Raw genomic sequence first — 15,433 nt, 5'->3', positions numbered from 1 at the left:
TGTGGTGGTTTTATGAGCACCTCCGCCTATTTTAGTGACATGTCGTGCAGTGTGGGGGGAAATATCTGTGGAATAAAATGTAAATTTTGTCCTCATCAGCATCTAAAGAACACTTTGTACCACAGGGGGAGAGGCAGCCTGAACTACCACCTTATTCCATTTACAATTCGTTGACCACTGACCACCATTTATATATATTTAATGTTGTACTCACAATAATGTATGCAAGATATTGCCAGTGGTGTGCAGCTTTGTGGCACCATGGCCTTTGACCTGGTGCCTGTTATTACACCCCCTCTCCTGTAGTATTGCTTAATTACACCGTTTACAGCATTTACAGTAAGTGGAGGCTTCAGACTTCGCTGTCAGCAAGGCGTGTATGTATCGTAATGGTGAGGGGTGCAGTCCAGTAGAGATACAAATGCAGGGTTCATATAACACCATCATTAAGCTTTCATACGTAATATTTGTACTCTCTGTGCAGACCCTGATCCTCTCCTCTCAGCCGCCTCAGCCCAGCAGTCGAGTGTCCGTCTCGCAGACGGGAGACCTGACCATCACCAGCGCCGAGCGCTCAGACGTGGGCTACTACAGCTGCCAGGCCCTCAACATTGCCGGCAGCGTCATCACCAAAGCTCTGCTGGAAGTCACAGATGGTGAGAGTCACATGGATGGACGTATGGGATTGTTTCATAAAACCGTTTCCATTAAATATGTGTATGAACGAAGCGGACATGGCTTCATCATTCTTAGAGGGGCTGATGTCACGCACGCACAGAAAGTCCTGCCCTGTTTGAGGCTATAATTAGTTCAGCAGAGGTAACAGTGAACCGGGGCGATTCAGTGAATCTGGGCGGGGTGTCCGTTTTCTGGACCGTGGGAGGGAGGAGGGAGGAGGGACAGATGGACGGCAGGATAGAGGGATAATAATAGCAGTTATGAAGGAGGGATGTCTGCTCCCAGGCCAGGCCTGGTAATTACAGCTCACAGCGCCGTTGCCGCTGTAATTACACCACAGTCCGGCGCTGAGCGGCGAAGCCGCTTCTATCTGGAGAGGTGTGTGTTTGCAGGTGTGACTGAATATGTGTGTGTGCTGGGTTTTTATTTGATTCATTTGTGTTTTCTTATTTATTGGACTTGCCGCATGTGCTTCTGTGTGTGGGTTAGTATGTAGTGTGTGTGTGTGTGCTTTTCTGCTTTTCAGTGGATTTAATTTATCTGAATAGCCTCACACCTCCCCCATGTGCTCGTGTGCATGTGTGTGTATGCACATGTCGGTGGGTGTGTTTTAATGTCCTAATCTCCACACACATACAGGTTGTGTCTCATTTCTCAGCTGGCAGCAGTACTATGCAAACGCTGCATGTGTGTTCATGTGTTTATATGTCTCTTGATGTGTGTGTTGTTGTTCTTGTTTCTGTGTGTGTTGGCTGTAGCGCAGCCCCTGCTGCTTAGTGATTCGAACATGGCTTCCAGTTGTGAAAATGGGATTCTGGAGCCAAACATCTCAGCTCTCACTCATACTCTACCTTCTGCAGTGGTGTCAGACAGACCCCCACCAGTGGTCCGGCAGGGTCCCACCAATCAGTCGGTCTCTGTTGATGGAACGGTGGTCCTCAGTTGCCAGGCGACGGGGAATCCTGCCCCGGCGATCTTGTGGCGTAAGGACGGGGTGCTGGTGTCCACACACGACTCCCGCATCAAACAGCTGGACACTGGAGCCCTGCAGATCCGCTACGCCAAGGTGAGGGTGAAGCCCAACCACCACACACTCCAAAGATACAACACACAATGCTGCTTTGTGATCAGATCTATAGGTGTTCAAAAGACAGTTTCAGTCACGCCCCGACTTGTCTATTGTGGATCCAAAACAACATTCTGATTCGATATAATTTGTGAGAAGTGTCACAGGAAATGACTCATTTAAAACCAAGCACTACAAATTGTTTGCGCAATGATCAGTACTGAAAGAAATCATGTCATGAAATGAACTCTGCAAAGGTTTGAACTCTGTGTTAAATCTTAAAAAATAATATCAACTGACACACACACCTACAGGGTATGAGTTTGACTATAACCACTAACTGCTCACACCTCACGCAATGTGGCCACGACAACGTATGCTATTGTAGACCACATCCTGACCTTATGTGACCCTTCTCATGGATCCCTACAGACATTTTGGAGCTTATTTAACAATTAAGATTAAGTTTGTCCTGTAGCTGAGAAGATTATGGACATTCATGTACAGCATTACACACAGCTTTAGTTTTAGATTACACACTGGCTCATCTAACATTGATGTGTCTTATGTGTTTAAACAAAAGACACACACCAGGCAGGGATACTACATAGAGCTGGCACATCCTTCAGATGGGCGTGTTGGGGAGGGTCACAGGTCACGTCAGGCCGCACAGTCAGAGCATGTTTAATTAACGGAGATGTGCGAATCCCTGACAGCAGCCTTGTGAGCTGACAGGACTCGGATGTTGTTTCCACGGCACCCACCGTCCCATCCCGGGGGCTCATTAATGAACTTGTCACTTTCATCCAGCGGTACAATGGGCCCCGTCACGACAGAACAGTGACGCACCTTTTCATTCACACCTTCCACACACCCAATTCAATTTATATTTCTGTTCCCTACTGCAGTCACACATATATGTTTGTGTTTGTAATCCAACTGTCTGTCTTTCTCCCAGCTGGGGGACACAGGTGTGTACACATGCACAGCGTCCAGTCCCAGTGGGGAGGCCTCGTGGAAGGCATATCTGGAGGTGCAAGGTAATGCTAACAGGAAAAAATATATATATACATATATATATGTGTGTGTGTGTGTGTGTGTGTGTGTGTTTGTCCCTGTAACTACTGATTGTAAGTCACTCTGCATAAGGGATAAGACCGTCTGATACATGCTGTAAATGCAATTTTGCTCTCGCCCTGCGGTATTGTATGGGTAGAACCTGCTCTGTGCATGAACTTTGTGAACATCTGTGATGTGCTTTGCATTCAGAGTTCGGCATGCCAGTGCAACCAGTCAGACCCACGGACCCTAACCTGATCCCCAGCGCTCCCTCCAAACCGGAGGTCACCGAGGTCACCCGCAATTCCGTCACCCTGAGCTGGAAGCCCAACCTCAACTCCGGTGCCACCCCTACCTCTTACGTCATCGAGGCCTTCAGGTGAGTGATAACATGTCATCATGTGCTTCATATCTTTTTCTAATCGTGGATTTCTGGTGCTTCTATAATCCTAGTATCATCCTGCAAAGTGGAGAATTATTTACTGATGGAAAAAAGAGGTGATATGGTGTGCAGACACTAAGCAAGACACTGTCTTGTGGGGGACATCTGTCCTCTGGTCTTACTTTTTGAGATTTAGGGGTTGTGTAATGTAGAGTTCAGTCAGTATAATAAAGTCCTCTTCAACCCCTCTGCTGTGTTTCACAATGACAATCTCTTCACCTTCGCTTCATCCTCGACCTCAGCCACGCGTCGGGCAGCAGCTGGCAGACGGTGGCGGAGCATGTCAAGATGGAGTCCTACATGCTGAAGGGCCTGAAGCCCAGCGCTGTGTACCTGTTCCTGGTGCGAGCCGCCAACGCATACGGCCTGAGCGACCCCAGCCCCATCAGCGATGCCATCAAGACGCAGGGTGCGCTAACCATCAAATAACCATCAAAACTAACAAACAAACAAACAAATAAATAAGCTCATGTTTCTTGCCATTGTGCATGTGTGTGTGTCTGCAGATATTCCTCCAACTAGTCAGGGTGTGGACCACCGTCAGATCCAGCGGGAACTTGGGGACGTGGTAATCCACCTCCACAATCCCACAATCCTCTCATCCTCTTCAGTCAGGGTGCAGTGGACGGTGAGTTCCAACAGACATTCGTGAAATGTGGCAAAATAATCGCACATTTCGCAATTAATTAAGCTTGCTATAATGCATATTATGAATGACAGATGTGGGAAAGAGTCTCAGAGAGTGAACGGCGAGGAGTTCGTCTGGCCATTTAAAAAAAAAAATGTTAAACCACCCGCACTTCATCTCCAATCCCACAATTCCTTCTCAACGTTATCCGCTGTGGCATTAATCTGTTTGTAAAAGTCTGGGAAAACACTGCAGAGACACGCGATCCTTGGCTAATTCAGCCTGATATCGGTGCTTACATCTGCAGGCATGTTTTTGTTAATGTTGCTGATACCGGAGAGAGTGTTTTTTTTAAAAACGCAGGCCGGTGTGGGACGCGGATCCGGTGTCAGCGGCGCACTCGCACAGTTCTGCAATTCTGCCGCATGAGAGCAACTGTCCTTCTGAGTGAGGACAGAGGAGAGCTGTGTATAAGTCCTCTAATGTGTTCCGTCTGCCATCTGGCAATCGGGGCGTCACTTTAGAGTCACGTTCAAAGTGTTCGCCAGTGTCAACATGAGAGCGCAGTACTGAGAGAAGAGACTTGATTCTGAATGTGTTGCAGATGCATGATGGGAAAAGAGAGAGTAGGGAACAGGGCAGGTGGTGTTAGAACAGCAGACGTTGCCAGATATACCACCCTGGCAGTAAACCGTTCACACACACTGCTCCCCGGGTGCCTGTCATGGCTGCCCACTGCTCATTAAGGGTGATGGTTAAAAGCAGAAGACACATTTCGTTGTGTCACCGTGTGCTGTGCTGCAGTGTTTCACAATGACATTCACTTCACTTTCACTTCATATCAGATGTTCACCTTATATACAAACCACAACCGGGAGCTCGTTGGTGCTGATGTTGATTACTGATGATTTACGTATGTTGAAAATATATTATTTACTTGTTTTTTAGAAAATAGTATAATAATATAGTATAATAGTTTTACTTAGACATTCGCATGCTGCATGTAATACTGCTCAGTTTTATGCAGAGGATTATCTGCAGGTTGAATGGTCAATTAAATGTTAATTATGGAAAAGAATATAAATATTTTGTTAATTCACTATTAGATTAAAGTGTTTTTTGAGGAGCCTGTTACCCTGATTGAAATACGTGCAACATTTGTTTAGTACAGAGTAAGCGATTGTATTAAAAAATATACTGGGATTGAACAGAGAACCTAGACGTCTCCGATGTTGCAGTGCATTGTGGGTCATTGTGGCTGTTGATTCTAAGTGTGCCTGTGGCTCTGGCTGGTATGTGGTGCAGTGCGCCTGCCCAGAATAACCAAAAGCAGACAGCATGGAACCTTCCAGGCTACAGGCCCGTGGTGTGGTGGGCTGTGACGGGGAATCCTGGCTGGATAAGTTACCGCGGCGACATGGGGGATGAGGCTGGCTGCCCTCCTGTCCCCACCATGGGCTCCAGACCTGGACGCCAAATGAATGGCCGTCGTTGTCTCTTCCTGTCACCAGGTGGAGCAGCAGTCCCAGTACATCCAGGGCTATAAGGTGCTGTACCGGGCGTCGTCGGAGGGCGGCCAGGCGCGGGGGGACTGGGCCGTGTTTGAGGTGCGGACCCCTGCAGAGGACAACGCAGTGGTCCCCAATCTGAGGAAGGGCGCCACCTACGAGTTTAAAGTACGGCCTTTCTTCAACGAGTTCCAGGGCACCGACAGTGACGTCAAAGTGGCCAAGACCATAGAGGAAGGTAAGGAGAAGCCCATTCCCACCCGCCTCTCCAGCACCCGCTGCTTTCTCCTTTGTTTTGTTGATGTCTGTGTGTTAGCATCTGCGTGCTTTTGGCCACAGGCTCAAAGCGAGCAGGATTTCTGCTGAACGAATTCATGTGGTTTTCTGACCAACAAAGAAAATAGGGAGGGAGTTCCACTGGTTTGAAATAGCACCACCAGAGAAAACCAGGCTGAAGGCAAGGAAAACCAAAAACAAGCTGAAATTAACGGCTTACTAATTGTTCCTAGGGTGTGGTGGCGGCTTATTTCTGGGAAATCTGGTTCGGTACCAGCTCGAAAGCTCAGACTGAGAGTGCATGTGTGGGAGAGAGGGGGAGAGAACAAGGGAAGGAGAGGGCAGAGGGATGGAGTGGGGAGAGGCTTGGAGCATCAGAATGTGGTGGGGTTTTTTTTTTTTTGTTAAATGCGTTTATGAGCCTTGGAGACAGAGCAACCACCATGTTTTTCATTATTATTACAAATTCTTCCCGCCTTTTCACGGAAGTAGAGCCAGGCTGTTGCTGAAAGTAATTAGGCTGCAGCGCAGCACTGCATTCATCCTCCAGGGCGAGCTCCTCCACAGCACAGCTCCACGGTACATGGTCAGGAGCGTTACTAAGTATTAAAATGTGCAACAAGTGTGTCTCTCCGCAGTTTGTTGTTGAGGAGTCTCATTGGCCCACAGATTCAGTGTTTTTTTTTTTTCCGCTTTCTAGCGGCAATCGCTTTTTCAAAGATCTAATCGTCACTTTTTTTTTTTTTTTTTAGTTGCTCTCTAGTGCATGCTTGTAATGCCACATGTAGAAATTACTTTTATTATATTACCGGGCCATTTCAAGGCAGTTTGACATCACCTGATCGCATGCTTGTAAAGATCCATTTTTTAAAATGGTCTGTATGTCTAAAAACAGCGTTGTTGTAGATTACATTAATATAGTCAAATGAGACTCGGAGCGGCTGAAGAAACGTATTAACTTGTAGTAGTTTGTATACGGTCCCATATTCACTAGCGCTGGCTGCCTTAATCTTTTTCCAATTAAAATGCATGACATGCAGTTTTCTGCAGCTTAATGGTTCTGGTCTGAGAAAATAAACAGCTGTTGGATTCAGTGGTGGCCTAGCGGTTAATGAAGCGACCCCGTAATCAGAAGGTTGCCGGTTCGAATCCCGAGCCACTGAAATGCCATTGAGCAAAGCACCGTCCCCACACACTGCTCTCCGGGCGCCTGGCAAGGCTGCCCACTGCTCACCAAGGGTGATGGTTAAAAGCAGAGGACACACTTCGTTGTGTCACCGTGTGCTGTGCTGCATTGTTTCACAATGACAATCGCTTCACTTCACTTTCGCAGTTCTCATGTCACCAGCTTAAAATAAATATATATAATTCATTCACTCAGTAGAGTGAGTTTTGCCCATCGGCAAGTCAAACATTTACCTGGACCGGAACGTGAATCTTTAAATTGGCTTCCCTCACACCTACAGTCCCCCATAAGTAGCACAGGTCACCAGAGAGGCAGAGGATGGAGGCGCTGGGGTGAGCGAACCCGCCGCCATCTACGTTCCTCCAAGTCAGCGGGCTGGTTAGAGATGCGCACGCGCCCCCCTTCAACATAAACAAACAGGCGCAGGACTTCCTGTCGACTCAGTGGAGCGCTCAGTCGCACCCGCGCTGTCCCCCCTCCTGCATTCATTCTCCAGCGGCTGGTGGGGAACAGGAACGACCAGTCTGTTTTCTGTCAACAGCGTTTTTCTAAAAGGCTCTCCTGTGATCAATTACTGCAGCTTTGGCTCTCAAGTACCGCAGGGATCAAGTGTGCACATGCTGGGTGGCTTTTAATATGTTGTTTTAAACTGTTTTTGCAAAATAAAGCCTTTTGTCAGGTGCTGTTGCTCGGTTTAGGGTGTGTGACGGACTCAAAAGTCATCCCACTATCTTGTATCTGTGTGTGTGTGTATTATCTCAGCCCCCAGCGCTGCCCCCAGAGAAGTTACAGTGAAGGAGAGCAACGACAACGCCACCGCCGTCCTGGTCTCCTGGCAACCACCTCCTGAGGAGGAGCAGAATGGCGTGGTTCAAGAGTACAAGGTAAAGGTCATCCCACTTCTGCCCCTTTGTGGAGGGGGTGGAACAAGGTTTTCTCTCCTGCATCTTCTCCCTGAGGCCAGGATGATGTCTATTATCGAGTCTGAATATTGATTTGAGCCAAAAAAAAATTTTTACCCCAGAGAATCAAGCATCGTTTATCAAACATCAATTTTTATTCTTTATGACTGAACAAAAGGAGCAAATCTTCATTTCCTGCAGGCTTGAGGTGGGATAAATATCCTACAGTTTATCCAAGATAGGCTTAGTGCTGATTGTTGGGGCACAGCACCATCTGCTGGAGGCCACATGCTCTCACATGCATTGTCCCTTTTGATTGACCCAGATTTCTACAGATATACAGGGCCAGTGGTGGCCTAGTGGTTAAGGAAGCGGCCCCGTAATCAGAAGGTTTTAATCAGAAGTTTGGTTCAAATCCCGAGCCGCCAAGGTGCTACTGAGGTGCCACTGACCAAAGCATCGTCCCCACATACTGCTCCTCGGGCACCTGTCATGGCTGCCCACTGCTCACCAAGGGTGATGGGTTAAAAGCAGAGGGCACATTTTGTTGTGTCACCGTGTCTCTGCAGTGTCTCACAGTAACAATCACTTCACTTTCACTTTCAGATATTCTAAAGTCAGAACAAGTGAAAAAGATTCATGTCTCCTCCATATTTTGAACATAGAAAAGTTTATTTAATTTCACGCACTTCTTCCAAGTGCGTGGTGGCCTAGCGGTTAAGGAAGCGACCTTGTAACCAGAATGTTGCCGCCAAGGTGCCACTGAGGTGCCACTGAGCAAAGCACCGTCCCCACACACTGCTCCCCGGGCGCCTGTCATGGCTGCCCACTGCTCACTCAGGGTGATGGGTTAAATGCAGAGGACAAATTTCACTGTGTGCATCGTGTGCTGTGCTGCTGTGTATCACATGTGACAATCACTTCACTTTAACTTTTAACAATCAAAGAGTACAGGGAGTTCCCTTCAAAGAATAAAAGCTATTTTCTTTCGTAAAAGACAAAGTTTGTTTTTTCTTAGTTGCTCATTTTGTACTGAAAAGTCAATATGAGTTAATAATTAATATTTCCATCTACAATTCCAATTAAGAAGTGAGAACATATCCTCCTCCTCTCCTACTTCTTAGTGGTGTCTAGCGACTAAGGAAGCGAACTTGTAACTGAAGGGTTGCGGGTTCAAATCCCGAGCCGCCAAGGTGCCGCTGAGGTACGTTTCCTTTGTGCCCCATGTGCTGTGCTTGCTATGGATCACAAAGCTGTATTTTACTGTGTAGGCCTACAAGAGCCCCGCTCAGTTTACAAATTATGCTTGAATGGAGATTTTTTTGTCCCTCATTTGGATCGTGGGTTGCGGTTGAGCTCGGCACGGGATGCCAGCGGGGTTGAAAAGTTAAGGCGCACTTCATTTTCCAGGTAAATGTATCTGCCAATAGGGTGGAGAGTAATTTCATGCTTGTTAAGTCCTGCGCGATGGTTGGGGCTCGCTACGGCGTTTTTCCCCGGCAAGGCACTGGCCCATGGAGCCGCTGTAACCGTACAGGAAAACCTTCCTGGTTTTTTATTTTTACTTTCAGAAAAAAAGAAACACTGAAAATACGGAACGTTCCGGGCATGGCGGATTTACAAGGCCTGCCACGGAAGGGCACGGCCGCTCTTGTCGTAAAAAAACAAAATTGAGTTTACGGTGGAAATAGAGATCACTTTTCTAGCCTGGGGGAGCATCACCCCCCTCAGTAATTACAATATTCTACCGGTTACAGATCCTGGCTTGTTTTCTATGGGTTAGGGCACAGCCGTTCAGGGAGGGCAGGGTGTTATGGCTACTGGGGCTTAGAGAGACTGGATGGCATTTGCTTTCAGGGGAAACAAGGATAGCTGCCTGAACCCTCTGCGGAAATCTGACACTGGCATGGAATCAACCGTGGGGCAAATACACAAAACACCGGGAGGCTGGAAGCGATTTGAAAAATCGGGGGAAGAACAGCATCAGTTGTTGAAGACATTAACGAACACATAATGATGGGTTCTTGTTCTTGTACTAATTGAACCTCCAGATTTTGTGCAGATAATGTCCAACATTATCAAATGCAAAGGAAGTTCTTTTATACAAAAGACAAACTGTAAGTGTGCACAGTGTAATCAAAGCAATTATCAGTGAAACAGTACAACTCAGTGGTCCCCTGACTGTATTTAATAAGAGGTTTATCATTTCCGGGCACAAACAGGTAAGATCATAGCCTCACACTTCTAAGGTCGTGGGTTCAAATCCGGGTTTAGTTTCTCCATTTTTTTGTTTTTTTTACAGCAGCATTTATCAGATGGCCTTATCCAAAGCGACTTGCAATCAGTAGTTACAGGGACAGTCCCCCCCTGGAGACACTCAGGGTTAAGTGTCTTGCTCAGGGACACAATGATAGTAAGTGGGGTTCGAACCTGGGTCTTCTGGTTCATAGGCGAGTGTGTTACCCACCAGGCTTCTACCACCCAGTTTCCTCCCAAGCTTGGTGGATTGGTGACTCTAACCTGCCTATAGGTGCGAGTAAATGTACTTGTGTGCCACACCCTGGGTCCCAGGATGGCTTGTTTGGCATTAAGTGGTTATAGGTTGTATAGAAAAAAATATAATGCAGTTATTGTTTCATTTTCATTTATTCAGTAGTAACAATTAATTTATTTGTATTAATTAGTAGATTTGAAGATTTGTTAGAATAGTAATGGTTTCATACTGCACATTCATTTCATAGGTAAATTTTTATAAATGGTTATGGATCTTTTTTTTACCACAGGTCTGGTGTCTGGGTAATGAGAGCAAGTATCACATCAACCGCACCGTGGAGGGGTCCGTGACATCAGTAGTCATTCCCAACCTGGTCCCAGGGGTCCGTTACAGCATGGAGGTGGCTGCCAGCACATCAGCCGGAGCCGGTGTCAGAAGCGAGCTCATCTACTTTCAGCTCGGTGAGTGGGCGGCTTGACCAGATCTGTTTCATAAACCTGCGCCTACTTATTATTAAGTCATTTATTTTTATTAACAACTACACTGGCTTAAGACATGCTCTCTTTAAGAGGTTTAAGTAAGTGAAGGGACAGGGACTGATGATCTCAGATATAGATGCGCCATCTAGTGGAGGGATGCGAGTCAGCACAGTCTTCTTGATGTGACCATTATTCAAATCATTGCCTCTCACAGTGTCATATACAACACACACAAACACACCCACACTGTGTTCAGGCCCATTTAATGCTTCAAAGCCTTTACATTTATGAATCATAATTGACTCAATGACTCAATAAAGCAGCGAATACCCAGCGGGTCCAGCTGGTTCACTTCCTGGATGTTTTGCCGATCAGACGTGTTATTTCCGTAATCGAGGCTCAGTCGGATCCTTGTCAACCCTTGCAGTCGCTTCTCTTGATAACTGATCAACGAAGGCACTCCTAATATCATGTTTACTGCCCTTCTGAGAAGCCCTTCCATAAGTTTTCCCGGAACCACAGCAGATATAAAGCGCTGTTACCGTTTCTGCTGCGACGTGCTGGGCCCTGCCCGGCTGCAGTCGTGGAACTTTTAGTGCTCCTGGTTGGAAGTTCTGCGGAGTCGTAAATGCTGTGAGCTGTCAGGCTGCCCTGAGCTCGGAGACGTTTATGACTTAACTGTTTCCCAAACGCCGATGTCTTCATTGAGCTCGGCAGACAGCTGCGTGCGAAGGGACTTCGCTCAGCATGGAGCCCGCAAAGATGTGTACAGAATGTCAGACCGAATCCTCCTCTTTCTGAATACAGAAAACTACACGCAGAGTCTACAGGTGCAGCTGTCCAGATGTTCTGTTGGGAGAGGAGCAGTGAATAGGGGGATCCTTCCTTGGGGGATTTTGATAGTTACATTTCAAAGACAGTTACAAAAGTTACAAAACCCCCCCAAAAATGTTAATGGACAACACCTAACCTTAGAAAATTCCCCAAAAAAAGAAGCCTTGAAAGGGAATTTGGACAGACAGCCCTCCAGCAGGTACCAGTACAGGAGTAAGTATTAAGTGGGGTGTTATGCAGATGGACCCTCCAGACAGTGGTGTGGCGATGAGGTAGGAATCTGTGAAGAGAGCGATATGGAGAATCCGCCTCACTGACTCACGGTGCATCTGTGCCACTGCTCAGATGGTGCGAGTGTGAGAGAGAGAGAGAGAGAGAGAGAGAGAGAGAGAGAGAGAGAGACAGTGGGGACGTAATGTTGATGCTGGCCGGAAAATCCCTGGAGAAACAGGTGACTAACAAGCAGCAAATAAACAAATAAAAGCGAGAATGGAAGAGGGGACAGACAGGGTTTTTAATGTGTGGGAATGAGACATAGCGAATCCCACTTTGCCCAGCAATCTCATTAAATTGTGTTAAACTGTGGCAAATTGTTGGCTTAAAAATGCAACTTATGTTCATGTGCAATGATATGAATACTTGCCTCTTTTTTACTGGTTCAAAAATGTCTGATGTACCTGATGTTTTAAAGACCTACAGAGAGGAACATTGATGTGTCTTATGGCAAGACACCACTCTTTCTTTGATGTTTATATGTGTTTACTCTGTTTTTCTTCTCTATTTCACTTGTCACTTTAATTTCTTTAACTTTTACTTCGTAATAAACCTGTATTGAAGTGTAGTTGCCCTTTTCTCCCCAGACCCCTCCGGCAGGATCGTTCGGGCGATGGAGGACCCGGAGAAGTCCCTGCAGCAGCAGATCTCGGACGTGGTCAAGCAGCCGGCCTTCATTGCAGGAATCGGCGCCGCCTGCTGGATCATCCTCATGGTGTTCAGCGTGTGGCTCTACCGACACCGCAAGAAGAGGAGCGGCCTGAGCAGCAGCTACGCTGGCATCCGCAAGGGTCCGTAGGCCTCACACATGCATTACAGCTGCTGCTAAGTTCTAGCCGGACTGCAGACCACATTTTCTTGCAAACTAAGTTGACGTAACAGACGTTTGAATGCCTCTCACGCTTCTTCTGCCACAGCCCTCTTCAGGTGCTTGGATTGGTTATTGTGACATTTCATCGGGAGTTTGTAGAGCTTGGAGTAGAGCGCTGGTCATTTTTTTTTACAAACCTGGCCAGAAAAAACAACCTCAGCTCCTGTATCATCTGTAAAAGGTTTTTTTTTTAAAGTGAAGTCAGGCCTTTACGAGAGTCAGAGGGAGGAAGGCTGGGAGTTAAGACATCTATTCGTGGCTCTTTCATGGCACGGCCCACTCACATCCGGCACAGACGCTGAAGTACCTCAAGAGGTTGAAGCCATTAAAAAAAAGAAACCATGGTGTCAAGCTGCATAAAACTGAGGGGTCTGTTGCCGTTATGCTGAAAGTATGAAAACACCCATCAATAGAATTATTACAAAATAATGAGTTTTTTAAAAAAAAAAAAAATTCAGATCTCACACTCAAATGTTTCAGTGCATTTTAACTGAATTAAAATAAAAAAAAAATACATGTAAAGGCAACTGGTATTTTTACGGTTTGTTTTGCACTCTTTTTTTTATCTATTGCGATTACCTCACAAGTGTCACCAACACAGACAAATGAAACTTAAAGGGAAACTGACCAACCTCCAGAGGTGGCCCTCTTAACAGAGCATGGGCACGCACCCCCAGACAAGGGCCCCTGTGTGTGGCCACAGCTGGGGGAGTATGCTCCCACCCCCGTCGTCCCCAGACACTGGAGCACTTGAAAAAGCCCACAGACTCGAGTCTGGGCAGCGAGCTGCAGACGGATCATGTGGAAGGTGACCACATGAAACAAGGGTCTGTTCTGGGGTGGAGGGGACTGAAGTGGCTTTGCGGTGGTGAGGGAGGATATATGTGTGTGTGTGTGTGTGTGTGTGTGTGAGGGTCTCGGTCAGGGAGGCTTTACGGCAGCAGGAGTCGAGCGGTGCTGACGTTCAGCTTCGGCTGCGGTAATTTGATTTATTTATTTCCATCAGGGCAGCATCCCTGGCAGGCCGAGCACCACTGTCCCACGCCTTCAAAGCCAACGAGCAGACAGATAAACCCATCAGATGCCCAGATCTATTAGGCTCGTCTTTTGCATGCGGTTACATCAAAGCTGTGCAAAATGGAGATGCACATGGCGCGAGATAAATGTGACATTTCAGGGACGTGCCAGCCGCTGATTTGAAAGGTTGTTTGGCCATAAATACCTCCAAACGAGGGAGTGAGGACAACTTCGGCTGTGATGCTCGCTGTCAGGCTTGGCCATGCTACAACGTATGATTATTTCATAATACTTCATGCGGCTTTTGTTATTGCAAATTTTTACAAGAGCCCCTGTGGGATTAACCAAATCTGTTTCTCTGGTAATAAGAGCCAAGGGGAGTCAAATCAAATAAAGCATTGCCTGGAGTACATGGTTGCCGTAAACCTAAAATAAGTTTTAAAGTGAAAGTGAAGTGATTGTCACACGTGGTAGTAGTAGCCTAGTGGTGGTGGTAGTAGCCTAGTGGGTAACACACTCGCCTATGAACCAGAAGACCCGGGTTCGAATCCCGCTTACTACCATTGTGTCCCTGAGCAAGACACTTAACCCTAAGTTGCTCCGGGGAGACTGTCCCTGTAACTACTGATTGTAAGTCGCTCTGGATAAGGGCGTCTGATAAATGCCGTAAATGTAAATGTAATGTGATACACAGCAGCACAGCACACAGTGCACACAGTGAAATTTATCCTCTGCATTTAACCCATCACCCTGAATGAGCAGTGGGCAGCCATGACAGGCGCCCGGGGAGCAGTGTGTGGGGACGGTGCTTTTCTCAGTGGCACCTCAGTGGCACCTTGGCAGATCGGGATTCGAACCGGCAACCTTCTGATTACGGGGCCGCTTCCTTAACCACTAGGCCACCACTGCCCCAGGTTTTAGGTTTTAAAATAAGATTACGGCAAACACACAAATAAAGAAACTGACACAGCTGATGTTGCCAGGAGCAGATGGCCATCACTGTATGCTGCACTATACAAATAAATGCCATAAATGACTGCATCTAAAAATAAAATTATACCATGAAAATGATCTCATTTAATCAGACCATTCATTTTTAAAAATGTCTTAAATTGTCTTAAATGACCTTAATACTTAAACTACGGTATACACAGTACTCCAGGAGACTCAGATTGTGTGTTAGTTTGCTTGAAACCCTTGATATAGTAGATCATTGGAAGAGTACCTACAAGACAGAAATATCCAACTAAAAGTGTGTTCATTTATATTATATTCACTATATGCATATATAATCATTCTCTTAATAACCATTAACTCATTTCATTTGGCATAGATGTTGAACCTCATTGATATAAGAACCTATATGCTGATTAGTGTTGCTGGTCTGTTGTTGGATTTAGCAAACCATAGAAAACTGGCCAATCAGAACACAGGACCATTTTAAATAATGTGTGTCTCAGAGACTGTGTGGTCACCCTATCCAATCATTAATTTTTTTGTTGTAAAGTGTGTGTGCGTGTGTGTGTGTGTGTGTGTGTGTGTGTTTGACCCCAGCTCAGCAGACCTCTGACAGCCTGGGTCTGGATTTGAAACTGCCGCTGCCCTGAAGCTCACCTTACCCAGCAGGACTCCGTGCCTCTTGGGCCCGGGGTTACGGGAGAAAGGGTGGGGAGGGGGGTTCAAAGAAAATGTCGACTAAGAGCCACACAAGAGCAGAAAG

At 46.6% G+C, this 15,433-nt stretch overlaps 1 protein-coding gene across 7 annotated transcripts in view; it reads left to right on the top strand.

Annotated features, from left to right (window-relative positions):
- The window catches only part of robo1 (roundabout, axon guidance receptor, homolog 1 (Drosophila)), a 217,170-nt gene that overhangs the window by 185,453 nt on the left and 16,284 nt on the right, over positions 1-15,433 (top strand). For all 7 annotated transcript variants that reach the window (XM_028961527.1, XM_028961526.1, XM_028961528.1 and 4 more), the window contains 10 exons: positions 485-656; positions 1,539-1,744; positions 2,703-2,784; positions 3,014-3,182; positions 3,488-3,654; positions 3,752-3,873; positions 5,385-5,619; positions 7,606-7,727; positions 10,529-10,700; positions 12,413-12,616. In XM_028961527.1, coding sequence (XP_028817360.1) covers positions 485-656; positions 1,539-1,744; positions 2,703-2,784; positions 3,014-3,182; positions 3,488-3,654; positions 3,752-3,873; positions 5,385-5,619; positions 7,606-7,727; positions 10,529-10,700; positions 12,413-12,616 — 1,651 coding nt within the window. The remainder of the gene's footprint in view (positions 1-484; positions 657-1,538; positions 1,745-2,702; positions 2,785-3,013; positions 3,183-3,487; positions 3,655-3,751; positions 3,874-5,384; positions 5,620-7,605; positions 7,728-10,528; positions 10,701-12,412; positions 12,617-15,433) is intronic.

Source organism: Denticeps clupeoides, chromosome 19 (genome assembly GCF_900700375.1).
Source record: "Denticeps clupeoides chromosome 19, fDenClu1.1, whole genome shotgun sequence".
NCBI classification, from domain to species: domain Eukaryota; kingdom Metazoa; phylum Chordata; class Actinopteri; order Clupeiformes; family Denticipitidae; genus Denticeps; species Denticeps clupeoides.
Note: the sequence above shows the minus strand (reverse complement) of the source record. Positions and strands in the feature narration are given on the sequence as shown.